At 33.5% G+C, this 27,773-nt stretch overlaps 1 protein-coding gene and 1 pseudogene across 1 annotated transcript; both read right to left on the bottom strand.

Moving 5' to 3' along the window:
• Positions 1 to 9,566: 9,566 nt before the first annotated feature.
• LOC104901005 (cyclin-dependent kinase F-4) lies at positions 9,567 to 11,505 on the bottom strand. Its single transcript, XM_010688548.3, has 2 exons — positions 10,187 to 11,505; positions 9,567 to 9,624 (listed from the first exon to the last, which is right to left on the bottom strand). Exon 1 carries the CDS (start codon positions 11,380 to 11,382, stop codon positions 10,324 to 10,326), a length of 1,059 nt encoding a protein of 352 aa, XP_010686850.2. The 5' UTR covers positions 11,383 to 11,505; the 3' UTR covers positions 9,567 to 9,624; positions 10,187 to 10,323.
• A 12,739-nt stretch (positions 11,506 to 24,244) lies between these two features.
• LOC104901004 (cyclin-dependent kinase F-4-like) lies at positions 24,245 to 25,643 on the bottom strand (annotated as a pseudogene).
• Positions 25,644 to 27,773: the final 2,130 nt, after the last annotated feature.

Here is a 27,773-nt window from a genome sequence, read left to right as displayed (position 1 = left end):
ATTATAATATGATTCAACCTTCTCTTAAAAACGTTTGGTTATTTTTTGAGGAATGAAAAGATAGTTATTGCTTTTGCATCTAAAGAGAGAGAAAAGAGAATGATCCAAATTTGTGGACTATTAGCAATGAGAACTATTGTGTTGTGAATTACGAATTTTTTGTATATTTATGTTATAGGTATAAGTTAGCAATTGAGATGTGATAATTATAACAACCAAGAACAATAGGGAGCGATATTTCAAGCTTTTGAATAGGGATACTAATGAAAGTAATACTTTTGCAACTTTTCAAAATTAGGTGCTGTTTGATTAACTAAAGGAAACATGAGAAGTAAAGTTTTCTAAGAAGTATGTGATTTTTTCTTTAACTAATTAGTTTTACAAAACACTAATTGTTTTATAAATTTAATATTCTAAACTCAAATTAAATATGAAAGTATGAGTGAATTAATATGTAATTGAGATAATAATTTTTCAATGAATATGTCATATATACTACCAATGAAATATAGTATTCTATGTCTAAATATATGCTACTTACGGACTCCTTAATGAAAAGTAAAGCCATGATTCGTAAGAATTTTTTTTATATGTGCAATAGTATTTGTTATTGGGTAATGATATTTTCGTTGAGGGAATATGTTATTGAAAATGGTTGTATAAAATCATTTTTCTGTTCATATCAAGCTATCAACATATTTTACTGTTAATTTTTTGATATAAAATTGAAAGCATTAAGTTTTGTAAGTTTTTGAAAATTTTGATTTCTTCTGTTTTAGTATTTTCGATTAGACTATCTTAATTTATGCGTTTCTAGGTTTAAACACTTAGTTTCTCTCTCTAGCCTTGTATTAACTCTTGATTTTGAAGATTATAGAGATCGTTGATACCATTTTCATTGTTCTTCAATCATTTGGTATTCCTCTTTACTTTGTTTAATTTAATGAATTCTTCTACTTACATTATGATTATTAAGTTTATTATTATCATGAGTGAGTAGTCTTTTTCTAGGGCTTAAAGAGGGAAGCCATGTCTATGCTTTTTTTTTTTTTTTTTTATTGTGGTTTAAAGTTCTTCGATATTTGGATTGAATTAGAACAATTCCTATTGATTTGTTATGCTTTTTTAATTCGTGTTGTTTAGTTCGTGTAATTGCACAATATCATGAGTTATGTTTAGCTCATAAGAGTTAGAATCGAAAGATTGTATTCATTAGAGACTTGTTACAATAGTAAGGTTTGATAATGTTGAGCGACCGTACTAGCATATGTTAATCTAAGAGTTGTTAATGTCCAACCGTAGGATTAACGAAATACTCTAATTATTCGAACCTCAATCAAAGTATTGTTGAACTATATTGTGGTGATTAAATTGGTATATATAAGCATGATGGACCAATCGATTGCCCTAGGTTTTTAATTATTTGATAAACTTCCATCTTTTTGTGTTCAAAATTATTCTAGTGTAGTTATTAAGTATTCAATCAAATTCCTCTCTTGAAGTAGTTAGATAATTGAGCTTAAATTTATAGAACTCATCTCCTTGCGGACCGATCCGTATTTGCCAGTTTCTTCTAAACAAACACCGTGTACTTGCGGTATATATTTTAAAACCCATCAACTACACTACTAAAATGAGAATAAAAGAAGATGGAAAAACCATCAATCAGGCGGTGGCAAGGACACGGGGTGGCTCAAGGAGCCAACAATAAGAAACTCAATCACCTAAATTTTTTAGTTAGGGAAAGGGAAATGATTATATATCAGCTATAGTAGAAAACATATATTCGGTATTTACTAGAGAATCATTTAAAGGGGGCCTGAGTATGTCAAGGAAAGGGGAGTAATATGGTATTTATACCTCGTATGACACTTAATATGTCAAATGAAACAAAATAAAAGTCAAAGATATTCCTTATCACATATAGGTTTGTACCTCCCAAGTTCGGTTTTCAAGATAGTCAATTTAATGTGGTCATTTCTAAAGTCACAAGTATAAAATGTATAATAATATTGATTTGTGAGAAATTAAGAACATGAGATGTCTAATATTACAGTTAATGACCTATATAAATAAGTTTTTTACAACCTAAGAGTATCATCTATTTGCAAAACAACTTCATAATTGAAATAAAGGAGCATTTTTCGTCTTTCTATGTAAAGTGCCTCATTGATGCTTTGTTTTTTGTTAAATATGTAGAGGATTATTATGTATTTCATTACATTGTTCAAAGTTTATTAATTTAATATGGTATAGAGATTAAACTCATATGAGCTTCGAGTAGTACATAGGCCTATATTTGATCGAGTAGGCATAGAGAATCTTTTATATGCTTTTACTGTAGTTGGTATATAAACATTCTTATAAAACATATAAATTCTCGTATATTTTTGCACGGGTCCGAAAACTAGTATGTATAATAATCAACTTACCAAATAAGGCACTCGGTCCTCATAAATTAATTAAATAATCCAAAGGAAACAACATGATTCAATCATGATCCAATACCAACACAAATATTAATTCCTCACGTGAATTAATAAAATAAAGTTACCATATCCCATATGCTTGCATCAATCTTCCATACAAACATACTACAAACATCATAATCAACATGCTTCACACAACGACATAAAACATGTAAATCCAAGCGGGAATAGGTTATTCACTAATCTAAAATTCACCACCACCAAATATCAATAAAACAGTTAGTAATTAAAGGAAGTCGAAAAAAGTACTACACTTTACCTCACTACTCTGAAATAAATGACATTTAAGTTTAACCAACATAAACCCATATCTAAATTCAACCCCAACAAACCACATAAACTAAACAAACCAAACCAAAACTATAGACAATTCGAAAAAAAAAAGTGAACAAGATTAAGTTTTTGTTGGTACATTTCACTTTTTTTTTTCTTTTTTTTCTTCTGTTACGAAGTATATATTTGTAGAGTAACTTAAATTAAGAACTCTCAGTAATTAATATACTTTGAAAATCTTTTTTAGCTACAAATTTCCCTCTAGTTATCTTTTTTTTTTTTTTCAATTTTAATTAATGTCTTATGACAAAAATAATTTTACTAGTATTACAAAATATTTCTAAAAATCAAATATAATTTTTACAGAATTAGTTATTCAAAAATGGAAGAACCTCTATTTTGACGTGAAAAAAAGTAAGTGACACTGAATTTTGACTGTTGATAATATACTCTTTTCATTAGTTTTTATTGCTCCCTTCGTCCCTTTTGAGTGTCACAATGATGTTCATATTTTATCTTACTTTCTAACCAATTTATCGTTCTTCAAAATTTATAATGTTAATTATTTTTATTTATGAAAATTGCATCTTTAAAATCTTTTTATGGAATGCAATAACTTTTTTATTATTTTAGATAAAAAAAATACGAAATGCAAGGACTTTTCACTAAGGGAAAAAAAGGAAGGGCTGCGCTTTCTTCATTACGCAGCCCTTTTATACAGTAGGGCTGCGCTTTTAAAAAAAAATCGCAACCCTTAGGGCTGCGTTTTAATAGAAAAGCGCAGCCCTTCACATAGGAGGGTTGCGCTTGTAAAAAAAATGTAACCCTACTGTAAAGAGTAGGGCTACGCTTTTTAGACAAGCGCAGCCCTTAACATATAGAAGGGCTGCGCTTTTTGGAAAAGCGTAGCCCTATTGGGCCTTAAATTCTTTATTTATTTGCCCTAGCCCGCTAAACTCCCTCCAATTCTATTATGTCGCTATTGAAACCCCCTCTCTTTCCTCCCATTTCATCTCCTCTTCTTCATCTCCTCACAAAAAATCTGCTTGCTTCTCTCTCACCCCCATCTCGTCGGCGTTCGTTTCTCTTTCTCACCGGCTTCAATTCGTTCCTTCTCCGTTCGTCGGCGTTCCTCCGTTGTTCTCACCAAGTTCAACTCCTCTGGGCTCTAATGAAACTTGGATTACACTTTACACTAACATATGAGAAAATAAAAAAAAATTTCCTAACCACCAAGTTCCAAAGATAGAAATATATGAATCACGATAAACGAGTGTTGTATGTACAATCGGAGTTGGATATTGATCGAGAAGAGACGGAGATGTTGAGAGAGCAAGAGGCATAGGAGATGACATGAAGTTTGACAAAGAGAATGGTGACCTTGCCAGAGATTCGAATGAAATCAACTCTTCAGATCTATAATTTTAGGGGTTTTTTTTTAATTTTCGTTTATTTTTTTATTTTTTGTTCATTTTCAGATTAGTTTATTTTTTTAGGGTTATTTTTTTTTCATTTTCGTTAATGTTCCGATTTGTTCAGATTAGTTCATTTTCAGATCTATAATTTTAGGGTTATTTTTTTCATTTTTGTTAACTTCTGTTTTTATTTTTGTTCCTTTTTTTTTCTATTTCTGTTCGTTTTTTTTCTTCATTTCAGCACTAAGATTTCTGGAATAATCATTATTTTGTTATATCTGTTATTTAATTTCAGTTGTATATTACATTATTTTGGTTGTATGATATTCATCAGAATCAATAAAAATCTAAATTTTAATATCAATTCTGGATTTGCATTTACACGCCTTTGGTTGTTGCTGCTTTATCAGACTATATTATTTCAATTTTTATATTTTTTTTTGGTCTAAAAGGGTTGCGCTTTTTACCTAAAAACACAACCCTTCACTTGTAGAAGGGTTGCGTTTAAAAAGCGCAGCCCTACTTAAAAAGTGAATGGCTGCTATGGAAAGGGCTGCTGTGGAAAGGGCTGCTGTCAAAATACGCAGCCCTAGGTGCCTTTTTTAGCGCAACCCTTCCTTATTTTTCCACTAGTGTTTAATGCTTCTGATTTGTTAAACATTTGAAAATTAAATGAAACAGTAAAGATACAATTTTTTTTATTAGAAAGGATAATTGATCCGAACACCAACCCCTGCTAGCTAGGCTACTAGTCTGTAGGGCACACCAGCTTAGAGGCTGAATATAATGCTAAGCAGCCCAGAATTAAATGTCCAACATATTGTTGGGATGAGGATTCGAGCCCTAGGCAATACCCTGGAATTCGGGGTGATACTCTACTGAGCTACCACCTCTTCCTCAACAGTAAAGATACAATGAGAACCCATAATATCATTTTTAATGTTTAAATTCATATACTGACAACTATACTAATATTTCTGAGAAACTTTTTGTTAATTTTTTTCTGACCTCCACTAAGGTAGTCATTGGTAAGAAGAAGTGCCCTACTTGATCAATAACTCTCACAAGTCAGCCAGCACAGTTACACAAGTCAACATTGAGAGTAGGGGATATAAGGGAATCCCTACTCCCAAGCACAAGTAGTCAAGTAGATAATGATGTTCGAACTTGTGGCTTTAAAGTGACAAGATGAGTTCCCCCCCAAGCAACACCCCCACCAAGCAAGCTTGGTTAGAAATTTTTTTATAATTACTACCTTGTATTTATGCGCCTTTGCAAATTATAGACTACCATCATGAATTTGAGTAATATGATAAAACTTGTATGTGATTGGAGTACTATCATGAATTTGGGTAATATGTGAATTCAGTTTGGATACAGTAAAAAATTTGTTTAAAATAGTTTCAGTTTAAATAGGTTCAATTTAGTTTCAGTTTGAATCATTTCAGTTAATTCAGTTTAGCTCAGTTGATCAATCAACTTTTCAGTTTTTCACTGTTATTTTTAGTTACAATTTGTTTCAATTCAGTTGTACTTCAGTTTTTGTTTTTCATTTACAGTTTATTTCAATTCCAGTTCAACATTTTTCTGTTGATTTTAGTTACAATTACTCTCAGTTTAGTTTAATCCAGTTCAATTTCAGTTTGCTTTAGTTCAATTAGCAGTTCATTAACCAAACTTACAACTTTAACTATAGCCATTTCAAGAAAAAAAATTCCAATATGCCAAATTCGAGTTGTTTGGCCCAAATATGATGTCATAATTTGATTTAGATGATTTTATTATGTTTAACATATTCACTTAATTGATTTTGTAAATTAATAAACTAAAAATAAGATAATCATTTGGGTGTCTAAATAAATTATAACTCTAGACAATGCTCGTCCCCCCTCCCTCCTATCACCTTATTCGTTTCTCATTTTTTCTCTCAAGTTTTATAGTGTAATCCTTATTTGACAAACAATTACAAAAAAATTCAAGAAAACCTTGATCTATTGATGATTTTAAGTGTTGCAATAATACAATCTCTAATTAATATGAGCAGCTTTTGAGCAATTTTTTAAAGAAAAAGATATAAAGTTAGTCTTTACAAACATCCTAACTTCATCTTGCTCGTAATCCAAGCTCCTTTTCTCTTTCTCCAGCCCTAAAATAATTTCTTTTTCTTTTCTTTTCTTGAGTTTCTGATCAGCATATCCCGGCATGGATCCCAATGACAGGGGTGTTCGTTTGGTGTTCTATTGACAGTAGCCAGCAGTTGTAGTCCGTGGAGATGCTGGTGGGATGACATAGTAACATTTATGAAAGAATGGATGCTGAAGGACTTGTGTTGTTGTTGGCCTCTTGAAAGGTTCCCAAGAACAAAGTGACCTAATAAGGCTAGTTGTTGTAGGAACCTAAAACTGGAACAACTAAAATTAACTTATCTGATAACCGTGGCGTGAGAAAATCACTGCCCGAAAGTTGAATTTAACCGGCACGTAACAACGCACGGACTCTGAGCAATCAACCTTCAAGGATACACGGTTTCTGCGTTTCCGGTGTTGGCAGAAAAACAAATTGAGAATGTTCTTGAATATTGCCTAGAATATTAGATGAGTAAGGGAACTGAGAGAAGAAGAGATTGTAATTTTCCGTGTTGCAATGAAACAATAAACGCCAATATTTATGGAGAGAGTAATTCAAAACGAAATCAGAAGGAGGCTGAAATCGTGGGAAAAACGGTTTCAGGAGGTTTTATAGAAAGTTGTATGTCTTGCTATCTTTATTGTTAATGTAATTAGTCCATTATAATGGACTCGATTTTGACTCGCCTTAATATATTTTCCACTATTTTTTCTATATATCTCCACTCTTACTCCATTACTATTTATTCTCCATTTTCGAATTTAATTGCTTAATTAATTTAGTGTTTTCTAACTATTTACAGTGGTTGAATCATATTAGGTGAACAATGAATCGATGGATCGGAGGAGATCAAGCATAGATCTCTCACTATGTACGCTATTGGTGGTTGGATCTAGCTAGCTATATAGTGTAATGGTTCTTGTAGGCAGTATTTAGAAGGAAACTAGTTATTAGGCCCGGACTATGCCCCGGGTAAAAAAAATTTCATTTATTAATATTATACTTTGATATAATAGCACTAAATACTATTTGGTCTAGTGGTTAAAACTTTAGTACATGAACTTGAGGTCACGGGATCAAAACCTATACTATGCAATTTCTAATTTTTTTTATTGTACATGGATTACATGATCTAAAACTCCCTAGGGAGAGCGCCACGTGGCACCGTTCCTGGTTTACGCACGCCTTTTAATATATTAGTATAGATTAGGGATGTATATGCTAGAAATATTTTGTGGTACAATAAACAATTATTTAGTCTGGTTGATTTATTACATTTTGTTGATATTAATCAATAAGATTTTAGTCATGATTGTAGTACTCTTATAAATTTATTAGTTTGAGAAATTTCAATGCAAGCATGACAACTATTTTGAGCTTATGGAGCGATTTTTAATCTTTTGTCACAAATATATAATAGCTTGGAGTAGTTGTAATAGCTTTTGTTGATGGGCGTTGGAATAGTTTTTGTTGATGGCCTGATGGACGTTGCAATAGCCTAACTGTCGTATAATCTACATAAAACCAATAATGACTCACACAACCATTGCATAAAAGATTGGTCTATAACAACGGTTGATCAAGTCGTTGCAATAGGTCCTAGAAGTTGTTGCACTAAGCCTATTGCAACGCCTCCAAATGCGACGGTTCAAAACCGTTGCAATAGGTTTACTGCAACGACTTTTGGGCCTATTGCAACGGTTTTTCATGTGTTGCCTTTGCCCTTTAATGTATTAAGATACAAGGAAACAAAGTGGAAAACAACCAATGGTCAAGTAAGTATAACCTATTGCAATTTAAACACTCTTAACCTACAATATAATCACTAGGTTGATTCCAAGCTTTAAACCTTTAATTATACTTTTAAAAAGAAATGATAACTCACAATGCATACTAAACAATCATACTTCAAAAGATGACCAAGAAAAAAAGAAGCAGCTAAATATTGCTGTATCTTTTATACTACAAAATAGTTACCTAGATAAATTTATTCATCCAGTGGCAGCATTAACTTATCATAAGAACAAAAGCCCATCCTTTTCTGTAATCTCTTCACAAGAGAAGTCCTTTTTGCCACTTAGACATTCAGTCAGAACAGTTGATGAGCATAACCAAATTTAACCATGCATTTAATTGGATACATAGTGAATCCTAATAATTATATCTACTGTAACATTTGATTTCAATAATACAATTAGAGACAAGTAGACACTGTCAAATTACAAAATTACAAGTGAAGCATGATTTTACCTTTATAGAATTTGTAAAAATGATGACAGCAGACATGATACAGAAACGCTGCAGTACTAGTGTACTAGTAGTGTACAAATGGTGAGCTCAAGCAACCACACACATTAAAAAAGTTCGGCCTGTGTAATTAAAGAATCTAACCACTTAAGGTTTAATGACGATGAAGTATTGATAATGTTTATCTTCTAGTCCATGAGATTTGACGATGAAGTAAGGCTCCGTTTGGTAGGATGTAAAACGTTTTCCCGGAAAACTGTTTTCCTCTATTTTCAGTTTTACATTGTTTGGTTGGCAAAAGAATGTAAAACCATTTTCCCTTGGGGTAAAATTACTCTCTCAATGATGGAAAACCATTTTCCTTTCAAAATGAAGGGAAAACTATTTTCCTTATCTCTCTTGTACATTTTTCTCACTAACTCCTTACTTTTCCTTTCATTTTCCTTTCATTTTATCATTTTTTTACATGAAACCAAACAACGAAAAACTAATTTTAGAATTGTGTTTTCCATTGTAAATTGTTTTTCATGAAAATCATTTTACACTGAAAATGTTTTACGCCCTACCAAACGGAGCCTAAATCGGTAAGCAATTGGGTAACATATGTTGCTGGTGTAAATGATAAAGCTAAAAAAGTTGGAGTTGTTAAAGGTCACGAAGCACAGTGTCAAATAGAAGTGAATGATATCCTAAGGTAAATATTGGGTCACGAAGTTAGGATGATTGGTTCATGCACACATATCTAACTCATATATGATATAGAAGGACTACTGTCTGACATTTAATGTCAGACTTCAGCAATTATACTGAAAAGAAACATTTGAGCAACAACGAGACAATCAAATCAGGGAAAACAAGTAAAATATGTTGGATTGATAAGAATTCGATCAGAGAATATCCCGCCAACTATTATCTGGGCATCATTAATTGAACCACTATCTTCATAGAGCATTCTTTCCCATTTTCGTAAATACACTTTCAGTTATTGTTTGTCAAGCTTAATGCAGATCATAACCAGAGTTAATTTCAGAAGAAAAGGATGAAAGTAGGCAAGCAGCAACCTGAAAATTCTGCTGTTGACGAAAGAGACTATATGGGAACAGAAGTCAGATCATTAGCAAATTAGCTGTGCGTGAAGTGAACATAAAATGCAAGGTGCTTTCATGCCAAAGTGAAGAGCATGAGGAAAAGATGAAATAATAACAAGCTGACTACTAAGCAAAGGCACAATGACAGATCCAAAGATTATTCTGGAGATACAGGTAGCTTCCTTGACTAATATTATGGATATTTAGCTAACTGTACTATAGCTTACAACACTTTCTTAGTTGCCTATTTTGATCTTTGCGGCTAAACCTTAAAACCCGTTTTGCATAAGAAACAGAAACCATTTGCTTGCACTAGCTACTACAAAAAATAATCATGAACTCAAACAACTACAATTAATCATGAACTCAAACACCTACAAGTTGACCAGAATCGTTATCTAGATTCACTGAACTTAATTGTGAACTGAACTAAATAAATACTAAAAAAATTTAATCCAAAGCTAACAAAAATCCTTCTGAATGTGTGATCAGGATCATGAAATTAATGACAAAATCCTTCTGAAAGTACAGATCCATCATCTGAAACCTAACATGCTAACTTCTGTGGAGGATAATGAACAAGATATAAAGGATTTGCTTAACAGGATAAAGTTGCAGGCCTTGTCATAAAAAATGTGTGATCTATTGATGAATTTTTAAGTGTTACAATAATGCAATCTCTAATTAATATGAGCAAATATGAGTAGCTTTTGAGCAACTTCTAAAGAAAAAGAAAATAAAAAAAATCTTTACAAACATCCTAAATAACTTCGTCTTGCTCCCAATGACAGAGGTGTTCTTGTTGGTGTTGGTGTTGGTGTTCCGTTGACAGTAGGCAGCAGCTGTAGTCTGTGGAGATGGTGGGATGACATAGTAACATTTATGAAAGAATGGATGCTGAAGGACTTGTGCTGCTGTTGGCCTCTTGAAAGGGTCCCAAGAACAAAGTGACCTAATAAGGCTAGTTGCATCATCACTTACTGAGGGCATGACAATTGACATATGCACGCCAGGAAGGTATGGAAACTGGTAGTTCATGCCCCTAGCAAGCCTTATACCATGGGGCCAAGAGTTATCTGTCGGCGATCCAATCACGCTGCATATCTTATACATCTGGTCTGCTCCATTTAGTCCAGGAAACAGAGGACGAAGAGTGAACAGTTCAGCCATTATTGCACCCATTGCCCACATATCGACAGCAGAAGTATAAGTAGGAGACTTTAGTATAACTTCAGGAGCCCTATACCAGCGTGTAGTGACATATTGTGTATAAGGTTGCCCTGAATCAATTTTTCTTGCAGATCCGAAATCGGCTAGTTTGATAAGATTGTTTGAGACTAGAAGATTTGCTAGTTTAAGATCGCGATGAAAATACCCACACTGGTGCATGTAGGCAAGAGCTTGAAATACTTGAAAGCAGCAATTTCTGACTTCATCCTCTGAAAACAGCCTTGTTCCTCTTTTTCGGATAAGTTGATACAAATTACACTCCATATATTCGAACACCAAATACAAGATATCATGTTCTCTAATAACTTCTCTTAGCTTCACAATATTAGGATGACTACTCATCTTTAGTAGTGACTTCACTTCTGTCAAATTTATGCACTCTTCCCAAGAATGATATTTTTTGTTCTTCATCTGCTTTATAGCAACAACTTCTCCCGTCTGTTTGTTTATAGCACTCCATACGCTTCCAAAGGTTCCCTCACCAACTTTCTGAATTGGCCTGTACTTCTCCATCGTATGTTGATTCAGGAAAAACAAAACTAAACTAAACTGATCGTGTGGTTCTTTAAGAAATTTTACGAATCACACACAATCAAGAAATAAATGTCTGTATGTAAATGATATGTATATTTTCTTTGAGGGAGTGTGTAAATGATCATATATATACATATACACCTGAAGAGAAAGAAGTTGCCTGAAGATACAAGAACTAATTGGTTTCGGATATGCTTTTCCTAATTCTAACTAGATTAGGTTTATTATTATACTATGATAATATCTAATTATAAGATTACATTACCCCAAACTTTGCCTTCTGTCCAAACTTTACGCATGTTCAAGCTTGACTAAATTAAATCAACTATATCTTTTACAAACTTACTAATTTCAGCTAATTATCTTTTTTTTTTTTTACGAGACATGTTAATTATCTTATAGGAAGGTAATATTTTATGTACCATCTCATGTTAACTGTTAGATTTGGTTGAATTCATTGGATTAGAGTGAGCACCATTCATCAATATTTACAGGTAAAGATACTCCTTGTTATGTTAGGAAACCAACTAGATATGATATTTCATTTTTATTTTTTTGAGGGGAAACAAGATACGATATCTATTTACAAAACAAATTCACATAATATCCTATTTTATCATTAACATTAAATTTATGACTGAATGTTCCAACAATGACTAATTTTGAAATTTATTGTTCTCTAAGCGTTAAATTATAATTTTCGAAGACGGAGTAACTCATAACCGTATAGGAAGCAAAATTTGTCCAGAAAAGTGTATGCAAGATAGGCAAATACAAGAGATAATACCAAAGCTAACCCTTTGTATATATTGATAATTGCAGAGAATCTTTATAGTAAACCTGGGTGTACCATGCTCATGGTACACCCAAGGCTATTTTCGCGAAATGAGCAAAATGAGCAAATGAGCAAATGAGCAAATGAACAAATTAATCAAATGATCAAATGAGCAAATGAGTAAAATGAGCAGATGAGCAAGTATTTCTACTCATTTAAGAAAATGAACAAACTTTGTGCAAATGAGCAGTTACGAAAACGAACTAATTACAGGTGAGCAAAAAAGAAAATGAAGAAAGAGATGTAATGAATAGAAAAAAAAACTAGAGCAAGTATAAGAGTTGACTAAGCAGCAATAATCATCCAACACAAATTATGTAAATGAGCACATAATCTTCAATCATTCTAAATAAGCATAGATGCTTGACTGATTTAAACATTAGAATTCAAAATTATTGCAGAATACATTTGCTCATTCCTACAATGATAATTCAAAATCAGCACCCATAATTTTGTTCATGTCCTAATCATATTAAAGAACCAAAAACATCTGGTTTATGCAATACGAATAACTGAGGGGAAATGAGAAAAACAACAACAAAACAAATGAGCAAAAACATAATCAGATTTGGGTCGTGGGTCTTCATCATTGTCGTGGATGGGTTGTGGGTCTCTTCAGTCGCCGCATCATCATCATCTCGAGTCCGCGTCATCATCATCTCATCATTCATCTCGCGAATTTCAGATCTCCATTGTTGTGTTTGGAAGGTTTGGAAGGAGGAAAGAGAGAAGAATTGAAAATCAGATTTTTATGGTGAGCAAGAATTGAGAGAAATGAGCAAGAAAGAAGAATTAGATTCAGATTTTCACTTTTTGTTTTTTGTCATTTATTGCCCCGAAATTACCAGCGTGCCCTCTCAGCTTGCAATTAATTACAGAAATGCCCGTGGGTGTACCATGAGCATGGTACACCCGGGTGTACCATGAGTGGACTCGATAATTGCAGCAACATGTGTGAAAATCAAGCTTTTAAATATCGGGTCCGGTAAAGAATCACCATTCATAAATTATAATATGCGAAAAAATCCGCCCACATTATTCCTGTGGACAAATTCATTACAATAGCTACAATTCTATTGTAGCCACGTACCCTAATTTGTATAATTATTTAAACTAGTTCTTTTAAAATCTAAGATCCACGCCATTTATTAAGTTAACTTAATTATTAAATTATGATTAATATTTGCACATTAGTAAATATGTATATATTAATTGGCTTTATATTCCACACATGGTTGTTAATGATGATAACAAATAATTAAGAGAAAGAATGCATAATTATACTCTAAGAAGAAAATGACTAAGCAAGTGACTTAAATTTATTTTCATTTCTCATTGAAACTAGCATTATCTCCATTTATCTATGTTGTTGAGGTTTAATTAAATCAATGAGCAAGATTAGCCTATAAATATAAATGGTTAAGATTTCAATAGTTGTGATGGCTACAATATTATCGCAGCCTTTGAACAATCATCCTATTCCTACACTAATCATAAAATTGCATTCGTCAGAGTCAATATCACAATTTTATATCTGGCAAATGTAACTAAGTCCAATCAAATGACCACTATATCTATATAATATATACCTTAATACGTTTACAAAATTAGAGGGTGGGGTTACCTGTTATTCGAGAAAAATGTCCGCATGATTTTGATGTATTAACTCTTGGTTTCTGCTGAAAAATATGCATGCAACATCTTCAATAGTTTTAAGTGATAAATTTTTAATAGCCCTGTACACAACTAATACAAGTGACAGGCCTTTGTCTATAAACTACAATATTTTGTAGATAACAAAGAAAAATAGAATCATACATACTCAATTTAGAAGAATATACATAAAATTTTAGGAGTTAGTGAGCTACATATATAAAAAAAAAATGCAGAAAAATAGAATCATACCCACTAAATTATGGAAAAATAAGCTCTCCTAAGGAACAATGCAAGATGATGAAGGCATATTAGTTGAGAAGGGTGACATATAGAGTTAATTTATACTCTTTTTAAATGAGTATTATTAAGTTATTATTTTAGTTTATATTACTATAACTTACTCCACTCATAAGTTGACTTTTGGCTTGCAAGTTGCTAATCATATGAAGTCAACCTTTGCATTACAAAAATGTCTGACTTTTTTCGATGTATAATAAAGCATTAAGCCAATAAGGCATACAAAGCCTATTAAAGTCCATGAAAACAAAAACCAAAAAACCAAAAAAAGTTAATAAGTGCGTGGTTATTACCACATGTCCTTGAGAAATTGGTTAATCGAAATGATTAAGTGGGAGATTGAAACTTTAATAGTAGATTCTCTAGTAATGATGAATGACATTGTGGCTTAAACATTGAGATTCTAGATCTATTTCTCAACTGTTCTAATCCTATAATCATGGTTTTCTCTTACGGAAGTCAAGTTTGAGGGAGTTCATGTGCACTAGTTAGGATTGATCTTGGGACCTTCTTCATCTATTTGAGAACGAGTTGTGACTCTTGAATGCCTTAGTATACTCTAATTGATGGTTAAAACTTTTAGTAGTGTCAAACTTGCACCATGATTAGCCTATCCCCTATATTCCTAAGTCATTGATACATATTGATGATGGTTATGCTTTAAAAGTTTGCATAGATCGTCCATTGCTTTGTGAACCATGTTCCAATAGATGACTTTGGCTTATTATCTATGTTTGTGCTTGATTAGAGTTGTGGGTTAAGCCTCTTAAGAATTAGCTAGGAAACCCTCGCAAGACCTCACTCTCCCTTTAAAGCGATCTAGGGGTTCAAAGAGCTTGTTGCATATATATGCTAAATGCAATCGTGATTCCTGCGAATGTGAGTTAGTGTATATTTTCATATCTTCTTTCATATTTTTTTTTTTTTTTTTGCTTTGTTTGAATAAATTCATTCTCTACCATTGTGTATCATCTTATATTGCTCGAGGACGAGTAAAAGTTTAGCTTGGGGGGAGTTTGAGAAGTGAGAATTATGGCAATTTTAGGGGTAGTTTTTAGATTATTTTTCTATTTTATCTATTTTCATCTATTTGAATCTTTGTTTCCTGTTTTTACATTTTGTAGCTTTTAATTTCATAGTTAAATTATTTCCTTTGTTTTATTAATTTTATAGATGGATTAGTTTATATTTTGTGATTAGTTTTTTGTTTTTATTTCATTTTAGTTATTCGTTTTTATATTCTACATCTCGAATCTCCGATCATATTTTGATTTTCGCTTGTAGGTGAGCGTTTTGGTGCACAAGCTTCAAGTTAGAATAAGTGGCAACTTATCCTTCACCACACCTGGGACCCCACCTGATGCAGACCAAAATCGCATATGAAAGGCTAGTTTTGACCGCATCAGGTGGGGTTTTTTGCACTAGTGTTCTTTGATATAGTGATCAATGTTTGTAAGAAAAAGGGTTTCTTGTTTGAAGCTGCTAATATATTTTTGTGTGTTAAAGATGGTGAATTTTGCCCTAGTTTGGTTTGTTGCAATTGTTTGTTGTCTGACTTATTGAAGGAGAGCATGATGGGTTTGTTTTGGAGGGTTTATGATAGAATTAGTGCTTTAGTTTTTTTGAGAAAGACATAATTATCTATGCGTGATATTAAATTATGACCAGTAAAATGCATTATAATTTGATTTTTATGATATAACTAATATATACTTCAGCGCTTAACTAATATATACTTCAACGTTTAACTAATATACTCCAGCGATTAACTAATATACTCCAACGACTAACTAATATATACTCCAGTGACTAACTAATATACTTCAACACTTAACTAATTCATCCAGAATCAATTTAAGACTAGCATAACTAATAGGTGCAAGCGCTTAACAAATCCTACTGCTGGTTTGATGCACGCGCGTGATGTCAGCATGACATCAGCGGTCTCACGTTAACACTAATGTGAGACCGTCTCTTTAAAAACGGACTCAAAGAAAAAAAATGAATGTGGATGGAAGATGATGAATAGAAGGAGAGGAATGCAAGATTTAGCTAAGAAGAAATTAAAAATGTGGCATTTGAGAAAAGAAACTTTCATCCATAGATCGATCAAGGCTAATTGTAGAAAAAAAAGAGTCTTGCGTGTATCATAGATTCATAGTACTACACTAATAACACTCGGGTGTATGACAAAAATTGTAAATAGACAGATGGAGATTTATAGATGCATCAAACTCTAACAATTGATTTTAGTAAGGGTCTTCTTACAATTAGAAATTGGTTAACAAATACTTGCATTGGATTTTTCAATTTTGTCTAAATAGTGGCCAGGAACAAAAACAGTTAAATGTTATATCGTGTTTCTTTCCATCAATTAGTTTTAAATCCAAACACTGCTCTAGTATTATCTAGTAAATAGGAATTGCTCATGCACTGACAATCATGCAATATATCTAGTCTCACTAATCTATGATGTCTCAAGTGCAAGTACTACCTACCATTGCTAAGTTTGGTCTAGTAAAAAGAAGATCGCGGCCAAAAAAAAAAAAAAAAGAAGATCACCTTTCAACCTTAATGTTCTAGCTTCCGGCCTGGAGTAGTGGGTGAGGGGAATCCCCCTACACTTTCCCAAATGTCTAACCCGCTATTGTGAGATTTGAGTTGATTAGTAAAAGGTTTCGGCCTGTTAGAACTCTTCATCTTGTCTACCCTTCAAAAAAGTGCAAATACTATTGTTTTAGTTGTGAAACGGGTGACCGCTTTGTGTTGAAAGTTGCGGTCGCGATCGAAAACCTCACGTGGCCGTTATAGAAACCCTGCAAGGCAGCAAACATAAACTACCCGGGGGTGCCGAGAAAATCCCCTACGACGCTCAAGTCAGTATTATGTCCGTGAATGATTTCGAGAGAGAGAATATTGGTGTTTAGATGTACCTGTGAGGTTTTTTCGGATGCGATGATGTACTGTCAATACGCATTTGGCGTGTCATTTGAGTGTTCTTCAATTTATGATATGTTATATGGCCGATAAGAACCTTTGGTATATTATATGACAATTTCATGACTTTGGCCTGTTGTGTGGCCGATAAGAGCCCTTGGTCTGTCATATGACCACTTCATGACTTTTGCTTATTATGTGGTTGATAAATTTGATCTGGCATATGACCATTTCAATCATTGGTCTGTTATGTGGCCGTTAGATACCTTGGTTTGTCATGTGATCATTTTTTTTGTCTCAGTCGTATATACATGACCGCTACCAATTTTTAGTTATTATTATTTTTTTATTTTCATTTTTTTGACATTTTTGTCATTATTGTCTGCGTTTTTGTACCTGGGCAAATGCAATTTTTGACAAATGTGACACCATTATTGGACATGTGTTGCTCTTCTAACAGAGTGATGGATCAACTCTTAACCCAACCTTTAGATCAACTACAATACTTCCCTTTTTTCTTCTAAATTTTTTGAAAGTTTGATGTCAATGAAGCTTTCTTGATCTTGTGAGCCTTTCTTAACTCTTGAATTGGAAGGGGAGGCCAGTTTAGGAGCGCCGTTTTCATAAAACTCGAAATATCGTACTATTCTTTGGTTGCGCTATGCGCTATAGCTTTCTTTGCTAAATAAGACATTCTCACTCTTTTATATGCGAAAGTTCGATAGCTCGGTGGAGCGACTTCTTTACTTACCTGATAGGAATGTAATCGCTAAAGCTTATTAGAAGCTTAAGGTAGTTGACTTGCTTAGTGCTTGCATTAAGGCATGATAAGTGAGCTAAGAAGTCAACTTTGATTAAGTGGCTAATGAGGATCCTTCTTTTTGGGTTTAAAAATATTATTCTTCGACTTTCTATAATATACATATTGGGACGTATACATTTTGCATCCATCTTTGCGTATCGTTCCTCATTTGGCCGTGATGATTTTTCATATTTTGTTACTTAATTGTGCTAACCATTATCATCATCATCATTTTTTTGTTGGCCGATATGACTCTTCAACTTTTCGTTGTTAATCTTCATACCATTTTTTCTCCTTAATTTTTTTTTAATATATACTTTTTATAAATTAACAAAGTTGGCTAATTCAACTCATCTTTGCTGATCTAATAATCATTGGCCTCTTTGCAAGAGGTCCCATCTCTCGAGTGTTAAATGGATTTTGTAGTGTGACTTAACTTGTAATAATGTAGACGAAGATGTAAACAAGAAAATTTCCGATAAAAATGATCAAAAGCACTATTTATTGTGGAAAAAATTGATTATGATAAAAATCCAACCTTTGGCATGTTCGCTCAAAATAATACCACCTTTTGATTATTTCATAATGATCCGGCCTTCGAGCACAATCCGCTCATATTGAACTGTGACCTGTTGAAACATGTTGGTGACCATTAGAATAGATTAATTAGACACGTGTCTTTTTCTCATTTGTTCTAATCTGATTAATCTATTTTAATATTAATTAAAATAATTAATCTTCCTGAATTTTGATCTCTCTCACCCTCTCTCCAATCTTACTCTATTCTCCCAATCTCTTCTTTAAGTCCCTACTCCTCCTCAGTCTCATCTCCAACATTCTCATCATCGGAATCCGACAATACTTCAGGCGATTCCACCAACCCCACCTGCCACAAATTCTCTTCCCCAACTATTTGCTAAACCTCAACTAAAACTAACACTCCACAAACTCTCTCTTTCTCTCTCTCTAAATTCATTCATTTTAGCTTCCATCTAATAAGAAACTCGACGAATTAATCTTTTTTCACGAATTCAGAAACTCGGAGTCGGATCTTCCAACATTTTAAAGGTTTGTTTAGCAGTAATTTCGATCGAAGTTTTAAGATTGATAATAAATTCGGTTTCCCCCTTTTTTCTCCGCTTTTACTCTAAGCTATAAAAATTCAGATTTTAGGGGTTTAATTTAATTTAACAATGTTGTATAATAGACGATTATAGATTGTTGTTTTTTATGATCAAGGTGTAGTAGATACGGTTCGGAATGACATATTTTCAAAGTGGGAGAAATATACTTCTTCATATTGTAAAAGATGGTAGTGTTAAGAAATTGGATGGTTATGTTCATCCCTTGTTTTTCACTAGGGAAGGAGTTAGATACAGGAAATTCAAAGTCAATCCTACAACCGTTTATCAAGAATCCTAAATTATTATATATTGGTGAGCCAAAATTGATTGATTGATGTTAAGTTTATAATAAAGTATAATAATTTAGAACATGGATAAGCTTGGGAAAGCTGATGAGACAGTGAAGGTAGCACTTTGTATCCCCCTTCAAAAACATCTCTTGACAGGGTGGGGTTGTTTGCTGGGGGTGGGGGTGGATGTGGGGGAGGGGTTGTTTGTGGGGGTGGGGGGGTTGTTTGTAGGGGGTTGGGGGTAGGGAAGGGTTGTTCGCAGGGACGGAGTATAGAGATTGATAGTCGGGGGTTGTATTCTAGGGGCAAGAGTTGTTGCAGCCAACAGGGAGTGGAGGCGGGGGTGGTTACAGCCGACAGGGAGTGGGGGTGGGGGTGGTCGCAGGCTGCAGGTGGTGGTAGTTGTTGGTGACTGATGAGGCAGGGGAGATGGGGTAAAGTGAAATAAAGGAGAGAGAATAGAGAAGAAGGATAAAAAAAAAAGAAAATTTACCATTTCATAAGGTAACCAGTTTTATGGGTGAAAATGAGCGGATAGTCGTAAAAGGTCGGATTATTTGAGGATAATCAAAAGGTAGGATTATTTTGAGTGAACAGCCCAAAAGTTGGTTTATTAGAATCAATTATTCCATTTATTGTGATGAGTCAGAAGGAGAATTATGTCATATACGGCTATACTAATACCATCATGTGTTCCTGATCATGCGTTCTTTCCAAACTATATCAGAATGATAGATTTTCTCATCAATAGCTGCTTGATTCAGCAAATACAAGAGGGTTGTGTTGTATTGTTCGATCTGGTTCATTGTAGTTTCTTCGAAGACGAATTTGATTTAGTCTTGTTTAATTGTATCTTGTGACAACTTTTTTTTTTGGTATTAATGATATCTATATATTGCATATTAGTAAAAATTGATATAAGAAAATTAATAAAATTTAATTGTTGTAATTTTTACTAATATGTAATATATTATATATACACAATTGTTTTCTCCGCTCTCTATCACGTTATTAATTTCTCCTCTTTCCTTTCAAGTTTTATTGATAATCCTTATCAATATAACAAACATTATCAAAGAATTTCAAGTAATTCTTGATCAGTTGATGATTTTAAGTGTTGGACTAATACAATCTCTAATGAGTAAGTGTGAGCAGCGCTTGAGTAACTACTAAAGAAAAAAGAAAAAGATAGTCTTTACTCGACGTGCATATCTATCCAACCACAAACGAATTGGGCGCTTCTTTCCAATTCGCTCAATACATGAGAGTTCCATAATATTTTGAGCGGGTCATGAAGTGCCCTCGGACGGGGCACCAGAAAAAAGCCGTGCTCCGAAGTCATTAAATACATAAAGTTCTGTGATTTGTTGTAGCAAAATCCATGGCTAAAATTGAAAAAAAAAATTGGATTCACAAAGAAACAATAACACAAAAAATCAGATGGCTAAGATGGATGATGATGACGGCATCGATACATCGATGATGATGGACGTTGATGATGATGATGGCGCTCATGTGGTGTCGGTAAAATTGTGAATTAGGCCATGAATCCCCACAGCTAGCGAAAAAGACGAAATAAGGGGAAGGGGTATGATGTATCGAGGGTTCCATCTGACTTGCGTGGATTCGATTCACGTTAATATTAGTGTACACGTATCATTATTGAACAGTTCATTATATCATTCAGAAACCCACTACTATACCATGCAGATGCTTACTGTATTATTCAAAAACTTCATTTTTCTGAATAATCCACTATATCATCAAAAAAACCCACTATATTATGAATAAACTTACTATATCATTAAAAAAACTTACTATATCATGCAGAAACTACATCATTTATGAATAATTCATTATACCATTCAGACACTCACTATATCATGTAGACACTACATCTTTGTTTATGTTTAAGCAAATGTCATGATTAGGGGTGCTCATCGCACGAGCTGGGTCGAGCCGAGCTGTACAGGGCTCGGCTTGGCTGGTGAGCTCAACGAGCTCGATAAGTAAAGCTCGACTCAAACTAATGCGTTTCTCTCAATGCTCGAGCTCGGCTCGTCTTGAGCTCAATCTCGATTCGAGATAAATTAAGAATAAACCAAATATCATTAAACAAAACTGAAAATTTATATTGGACATTCAAAAAAATTGTTGACAGATCTTGTAGAATTATAGACTATATTCAAAAAATACTACGAATAAACATATTTTATTTTATTGTCATATGCTAACGAAATGAATTACGTACAAATATACATAAAAAATCAACAAACTCGATCTAAAAATATACAAAAAGTAAAAAAACATGAATTGTTAAATGTAAATAATTGTGTAAAAGGATGCGTATAATAGCCTTTGAAAGTGTTTTAGCATATAATAACTTTTTAAAGTCTTTAAATTCACTACTTCATAAATGGGCTATTGCAACACTTAAAAACCATATCAATAGATCATGACGTAGGAAGGTTAGCGGATAAGTTCGATGCCGAAGTTCGTCAAAATAGCCTGAGATGATTTCTACTAATCGGGCCTCTGGAGTCCGATTGCTTATTTTAATACCTTTCTGGAAGCGAAACGGGCCAAGAGATTATGCATATAATATCCACGTACACCCATTTGCAAATTTACAAAGTATATAATTAGAAAGAGCAAGGATTCACGGAGGCTCCGTTTCGTAGGGGGTAAAACATTTTTCCGGAAAACTTTTTTCCTCTATTATCAGTTTTGCATTGTTTGGTTGGCAAAAGAATGTAAAGCCATTTTTCCTTGGGGTAAAATTACACACCCAACGATAAACCATTTTTCTTTCAAAATGAAGGGAAAATTGTTTTCCTTATCACTCTTGTACAATCCTCTCAGTATCTCCTTACTTTCCCTTTCATTTCATCATTTTTCTTACATGGAACCAAACAACGGAAAACTAATTTTGAAATTGTGTATTTCATTAATTGTTTTCCGTGAAAATCATTTTACACTGAAAATATTTTACGCCCTATCAAACGGTGTCTAAAAACTAATTTTAAGTTGAAAAACTGAAAATCGACCTTTTTGCTCATTTTACAGATTTTTGCTCATTTTAAGAAACTTTTGCTCATTTAAGCAAACTTTTGCTCATTTTATGAAGTTTTTGCTCATTTTATGAACTTTTGTTTATGTTTTTTGCTCATTTTATATTTTCGCTCATTTTCAGAAACTTTTGCTTATTTTACATATTTTTGCTCATTTTGAGAACTTTTTTTTTATCATTTTATTTTTTTTGCTCATTTTAAGAAACTTTTTGCTCATTTTGTTGCAGTTTTCAGTTTTCAACATAAGGAGTGGTTTTCACGTGATCCTATTCCTAATTACAAATATGTTAACTGATTACTAATATACTAAACAAAATTCATGTTTTTAGTTTCTACATATAAAATGCTCCAATAAATCACTCCACATCTAAAGTTCTTCCTTGCCTTTCCAATGAACAACTAGTTTCTTGAACGTGGCATTCCATTTCTTCATTTATAACCACTTCCAAATTCAAATTAGTTAAAAATGAAATATTGTAATTCTAATTTAAATGCTCGACACAAAACCAAAACATGTAACAATCCCATGATGATTATGGTTTTGTGTGATAGTGTTGAACATGATCATCATCAATTACATGTCCGAAAACTGCATGAGATGAAAGGGAGCTCATACATCATGCTCATCGATCATCATTTAGATGCTGGAAAACTGCACGAGTAGTTAAAATTAATAGTAGTAGTATTAGATAAATTAAACTAGTAGCAGCAATATACACACCTGTAAGCAAGGATCATTGAGTTCAAGGGGCTAAGGAATCAAAGTGAAAAACACCCAACTGTCAAGTTTAAGTATAACCTATTGCAATTTAAGCACTCTTATCTTACAATATAATCACTAGATTGATTATATAGTGAATCCCTAATAAATGTATTTACTGTAACATTTGACTTCAATTATACAAGGCCCACCTACAGAGAAGAAGCTATTTATCCCCCTATCTAATCCAATTAGAGACAAGTAGACACTATCACATTACAAAATTACAAGTGAAGCATGATTTTACCTTTATAGAATTTGTAAAAATGATGACAGATGACATGATAGAAGACCACAGAAACGCTAGCAGTACTACTGTACTAGTAGTGTACAAATGGTGAGCTCAAGCAACCACACATATTAAAAAAGTGTGGCCTGTATAATTAAAGAATCTAACCACCTGAGATTTAATGAAGATGAAGTATTATAATGTTTATCTTCTACCCATGAGATTTGATGATGAAGTAAATGGGTAAGCAATTGGGTAACATATGTTGCTGGTGTAAATAAAAAAGATCAAAAAGTTGGGAGTTGTTAAAGGGCTGAAAGTAGGCAAGCAGCAACCTGAAAATTCTGCTGTTGACGAAAGAGACTATATGGAAGCAGAAGTCATTAGCAAATTAGCTGCATGAAGTGAACATAAAATGCAAGGTGCTTTCATGCCAAAGTGATTGCATGAGGAAAAGAGAAATAATAACAAGCTGACTACTAAGGCACAATGACAGATCCAAATAAAGATTATTATGGAGATACAGGTAGCTTCCTTGACTAATATTATGGATATTTAGCTAACTGTACTATAACTTGCAACACTTTCTTAGTTGCCTATTTTGATCTTTGCGGCTAAACCTTAAAACCCGTTTTGCATAAGAAACAGAAATCAGTTGCTTTCACTAGCTAGCTACTACAAAAATTAGTCATGAACTCGGACAACTACAATTAGTCATGAACTCAAACACCTACAAGTTGACCAGGATCATAATCTAGATTCACTGAACTTAATTGTGAACTGAAGTAAATTATACTAAAAAAATTTAATCCAAAGCTAACATAAATCCCTCTGAATGAGTGATCAGGATCATGAAATTAATGACAAAATCCTTCTGAAAGTACAGATCCATCATCTCAAACCTAACATGCTAACTTCTGTGGAGGATAATCAACAACAAGTCTATTGATGAACTTTTAAGTGTTACAATAATGCAATCTCTTAATATGAGCAGCTTTTGAGCAACTTTTAATGAAAAAGAAAATAAAAAAGTCTTTACAAACATCCTAACTTCGTCTTGCCCCTAATCCAAGCTCCTTTTCTCTTTTCCCAATTACTCTTCCTCGAAGGATTTCTGATCAGCATATCCCGGCCTGGATCCCAATGACAGGGGTGTTTTTGTTGGTGTTGGTGTTCTGTTGACAGTAGGCAGCAGCTGTAGTCCGTGGAGATGGTGGGATGACATAGTAACATTTATGAAAGAATGGATGCTGAAGGACTTGTGCTGCTGTTGGTCTCTTGAAAGGGTCCCAAGAACAAAGTGACCTAATAAGGCTAGTTGCATCGTCACTTACTGAGGGCATGACAATTGACATATGCACGCCAGGAAGGTATGGAAACTGGTAGTTCATTCCCTAGCAAGCTTTATACCATGGGGCCAAGAGTTATATGCATCTGTCGGCGTTCCAATCACACTGCATATCTTATACATCTGGTCTGCTCCATTTAGTCCAGGAAACAGAGGACGAAGAGTGAACAGTTCAGCCATTATTGCACCCATTGCCCACATATCGACAGCAGAAGTATAAGTAGGAGACTTTAGTATAACTTCAGGAGCCCTATACCAGGGTGTAGTGATATTTTGTGTAAAAGGTTGCCCTGAATTATATTTTCTTGCAGATCCGAAATCGGCTAGTTTGATAACATTGTTTGAGACTAGAAGATTTGCTGGTTTAAGATCGCGATGAAAATACCCACACTGGTGCATGTAGGCAAGAGCTTGAAATACTTGAAAGCAGCAATTTCTGACTTCATCCTCTGAAAACAGCCTTGTTCCTCTTTTTCGGATAAGTTGATACAAATTACACTCCATATATTCGAACACCAAATACAAGATATCATGTTCTCTAATAACTTCTCTTAGCTTCACAATATTAGGATGACTACTCATCTTTAGTAGTGACTTCACTTCTGTCAAATTTATGCACTCTTCCCAAGAATGATATTTTTTGTTCTTCATCTGCTTTATAGCAACAACTTCTCCCGTCTGTTTGTTTATAGCACTCCATACGCTTCCAAAGGTTCCCTCACCAACTTTCTGAATTGGCCTGTACTTCTCCATCGTATGTTGATTCAGGAAAAACAAAACTAAACTAAACTGATCGTGTGGTTCTTTAAGAAATTTTACGAATCACACACACTGCACGCAAAAAATAAATGTCTGTATGTAAATGATATGTATATTTTCTTTGAGGGAGTGTGTAAATGATCATATATATATATATATATATATATTATGTATATATATATATATATATATATATATATATATACCTGAAGAGAAAGAAGTTGCCTGAAGATACAAGAACTAATTGGTTTCGGATATGCTTTTCCTAACTCTAACTAGATTAGGTTTCTTATTCCACTATGATAATATCTAATTATAATATTATCCCAAACTTTGCCTTCTGTCCAAACTTTGCGCATCTTTCACCTTGACTATATTAAAATCAACTATATCTTACTTATACAAACTAACTTCAGCTAATTATGACACATATAAATTATCTTTTTTTTTTTACGAGATATGTTAATTATCTTATGAGAAGGTAATATCTTATATACCATCTCATGTTAACTGCTAGAATTGGTCGAATTCATTGGATTAGAGTGAGCACCATTCATCAATATTTACAGTTACAAAGTAAAGATAGTTCTAGGTATGTTGGGAAACCAATTAACAAGATAAGATATCATTTTACCATATAATCCATGCCCATAATATCCGATTCTATCATTAACATTAAATATATAATTTTTTTTTTTTTTTTTGAATAGAACATTAAATATATAATTGAATGATCCAACAATGACTAATTTTTAAAAAAATATATCCTCTAAGCGTTAAATTATAATTTTTTCGAGGAGATAGTAACTCACCGGATGCAAAAGTTGCCCAGAAAAGCGTCTGCAAGATAGACCAATGTAAGAGGCAATACCAAAGTTAACCCTTTCCATATTTCTATTATATATGAGAACTCCTGAGTAATTTGATGTCTACTTTTTTTGACAAATATACCTCTAACTATAAAATAAAAGTACAATCACCTACCACTTATCATTCGACTTTACACACATAGCGTGTATACAAAGGTTAATATTGATAATTGCAGCAAAATATGTGTGAAATCAAGCTTTCAATTATTGATAAGGTAAATAATCACCGCTCATAAACAATAAAATGTGAAAAAATCCACCCACAAAACAACAATGGCTACAATAAAATTGTACCTACCATAACTTTTATACTTTAAACATTTCTTTTAAAATCTAAGACCCACGTCATTTATTAGGTTACCTTAATAATTAAACAACGATTAAAAATTACTCCATCCGTTTCATTTTAATTGTTTTTTTGGCGACAAGAACAAACAGACAAAAGGCTTAACTAATTCAGTTACCGAGTCTAGCCATAGTAGCCAGATCATGGGCTGGAGCAACCTCTAGCCGACTCACCTTACGAATAACGCAATAGTTAAATTTACTACATAAAACTTTAATGTCGTGAACCAGAACAGAGATTTCAAAAGGCTGATGTTGACTTTCAATTGCACGAACAAGCTCTGTGCAATCGGAATGAACTTTGACACTTCTAATACCCTTGTTGAATGCTTCACGTAATCCTTGATACATCGCGTAGGCTTCTGTTTGAAGAGGCGTGAGGGCCATAATCTTAGCATTACCTGCGAATGCTTGAATATCATTTATGGAGGCTGACCATCCGATTTCAGCTCATGGCAGTTGTTGCTTATACCTTTTCCAAGTCCTCTACTAGGATTTTTTGTAGATTTATCGTTGACAAGAGCTGCTTGTTACTAATACTTCAATCTTGTTGTTAGTGCCTGAGTGGGGTGGAGTTATATGTGACTCTCTGAGTTTGGTGCCTTCTGTATAATCTTTGAGGAGTGCATCTTCGCATGATAGAATTGAAACACGGTTTTGTCCGAGTTCCTGAAGACGACGTTATTCCTATGTAATCATATCTCCCAAAGGGTGGCTATGAAATCTTTTATTCTCTCTTAGCTCACACCGTCTTCTTTCCAAAACAGCTTCAGGGAATTTTTGAATCCATTCTCCTATAGGTGTTGAGGGATTAGAGCATACTTTATGCCCAAAGAGGAGCAAGCCCAGACTCGTGCTGATACGGCACAATCCCGGAAAAGATGGTGGTCGTTTTCCATATGCATCTTGCATAGGTAACGATTTGCATGGACTGGTATGTTTCTTCTAATCATGTTGGAGTTGGTGGCTAGAGCCCGATTAGCAGTCTCCAGGTGAAAATTTTCCATTTGGGGCTGATATAAGAGGACCAGAGTTTATGCCAGAATTG

The sequence above is a fragment of the Beta vulgaris genome, chromosome 8 (genome assembly GCF_026745355.1).
Source record: "Beta vulgaris subsp. vulgaris cultivar EL10 chromosome 8, EL10.2, whole genome shotgun sequence".
NCBI classification, from domain to species: Eukaryota; Viridiplantae; Streptophyta; class Magnoliopsida; order Caryophyllales; family Amaranthaceae; genus Beta; species Beta vulgaris.
Note: the sequence above shows the minus strand (reverse complement) of the source record. Positions and strands in the feature narration are given on the sequence as shown.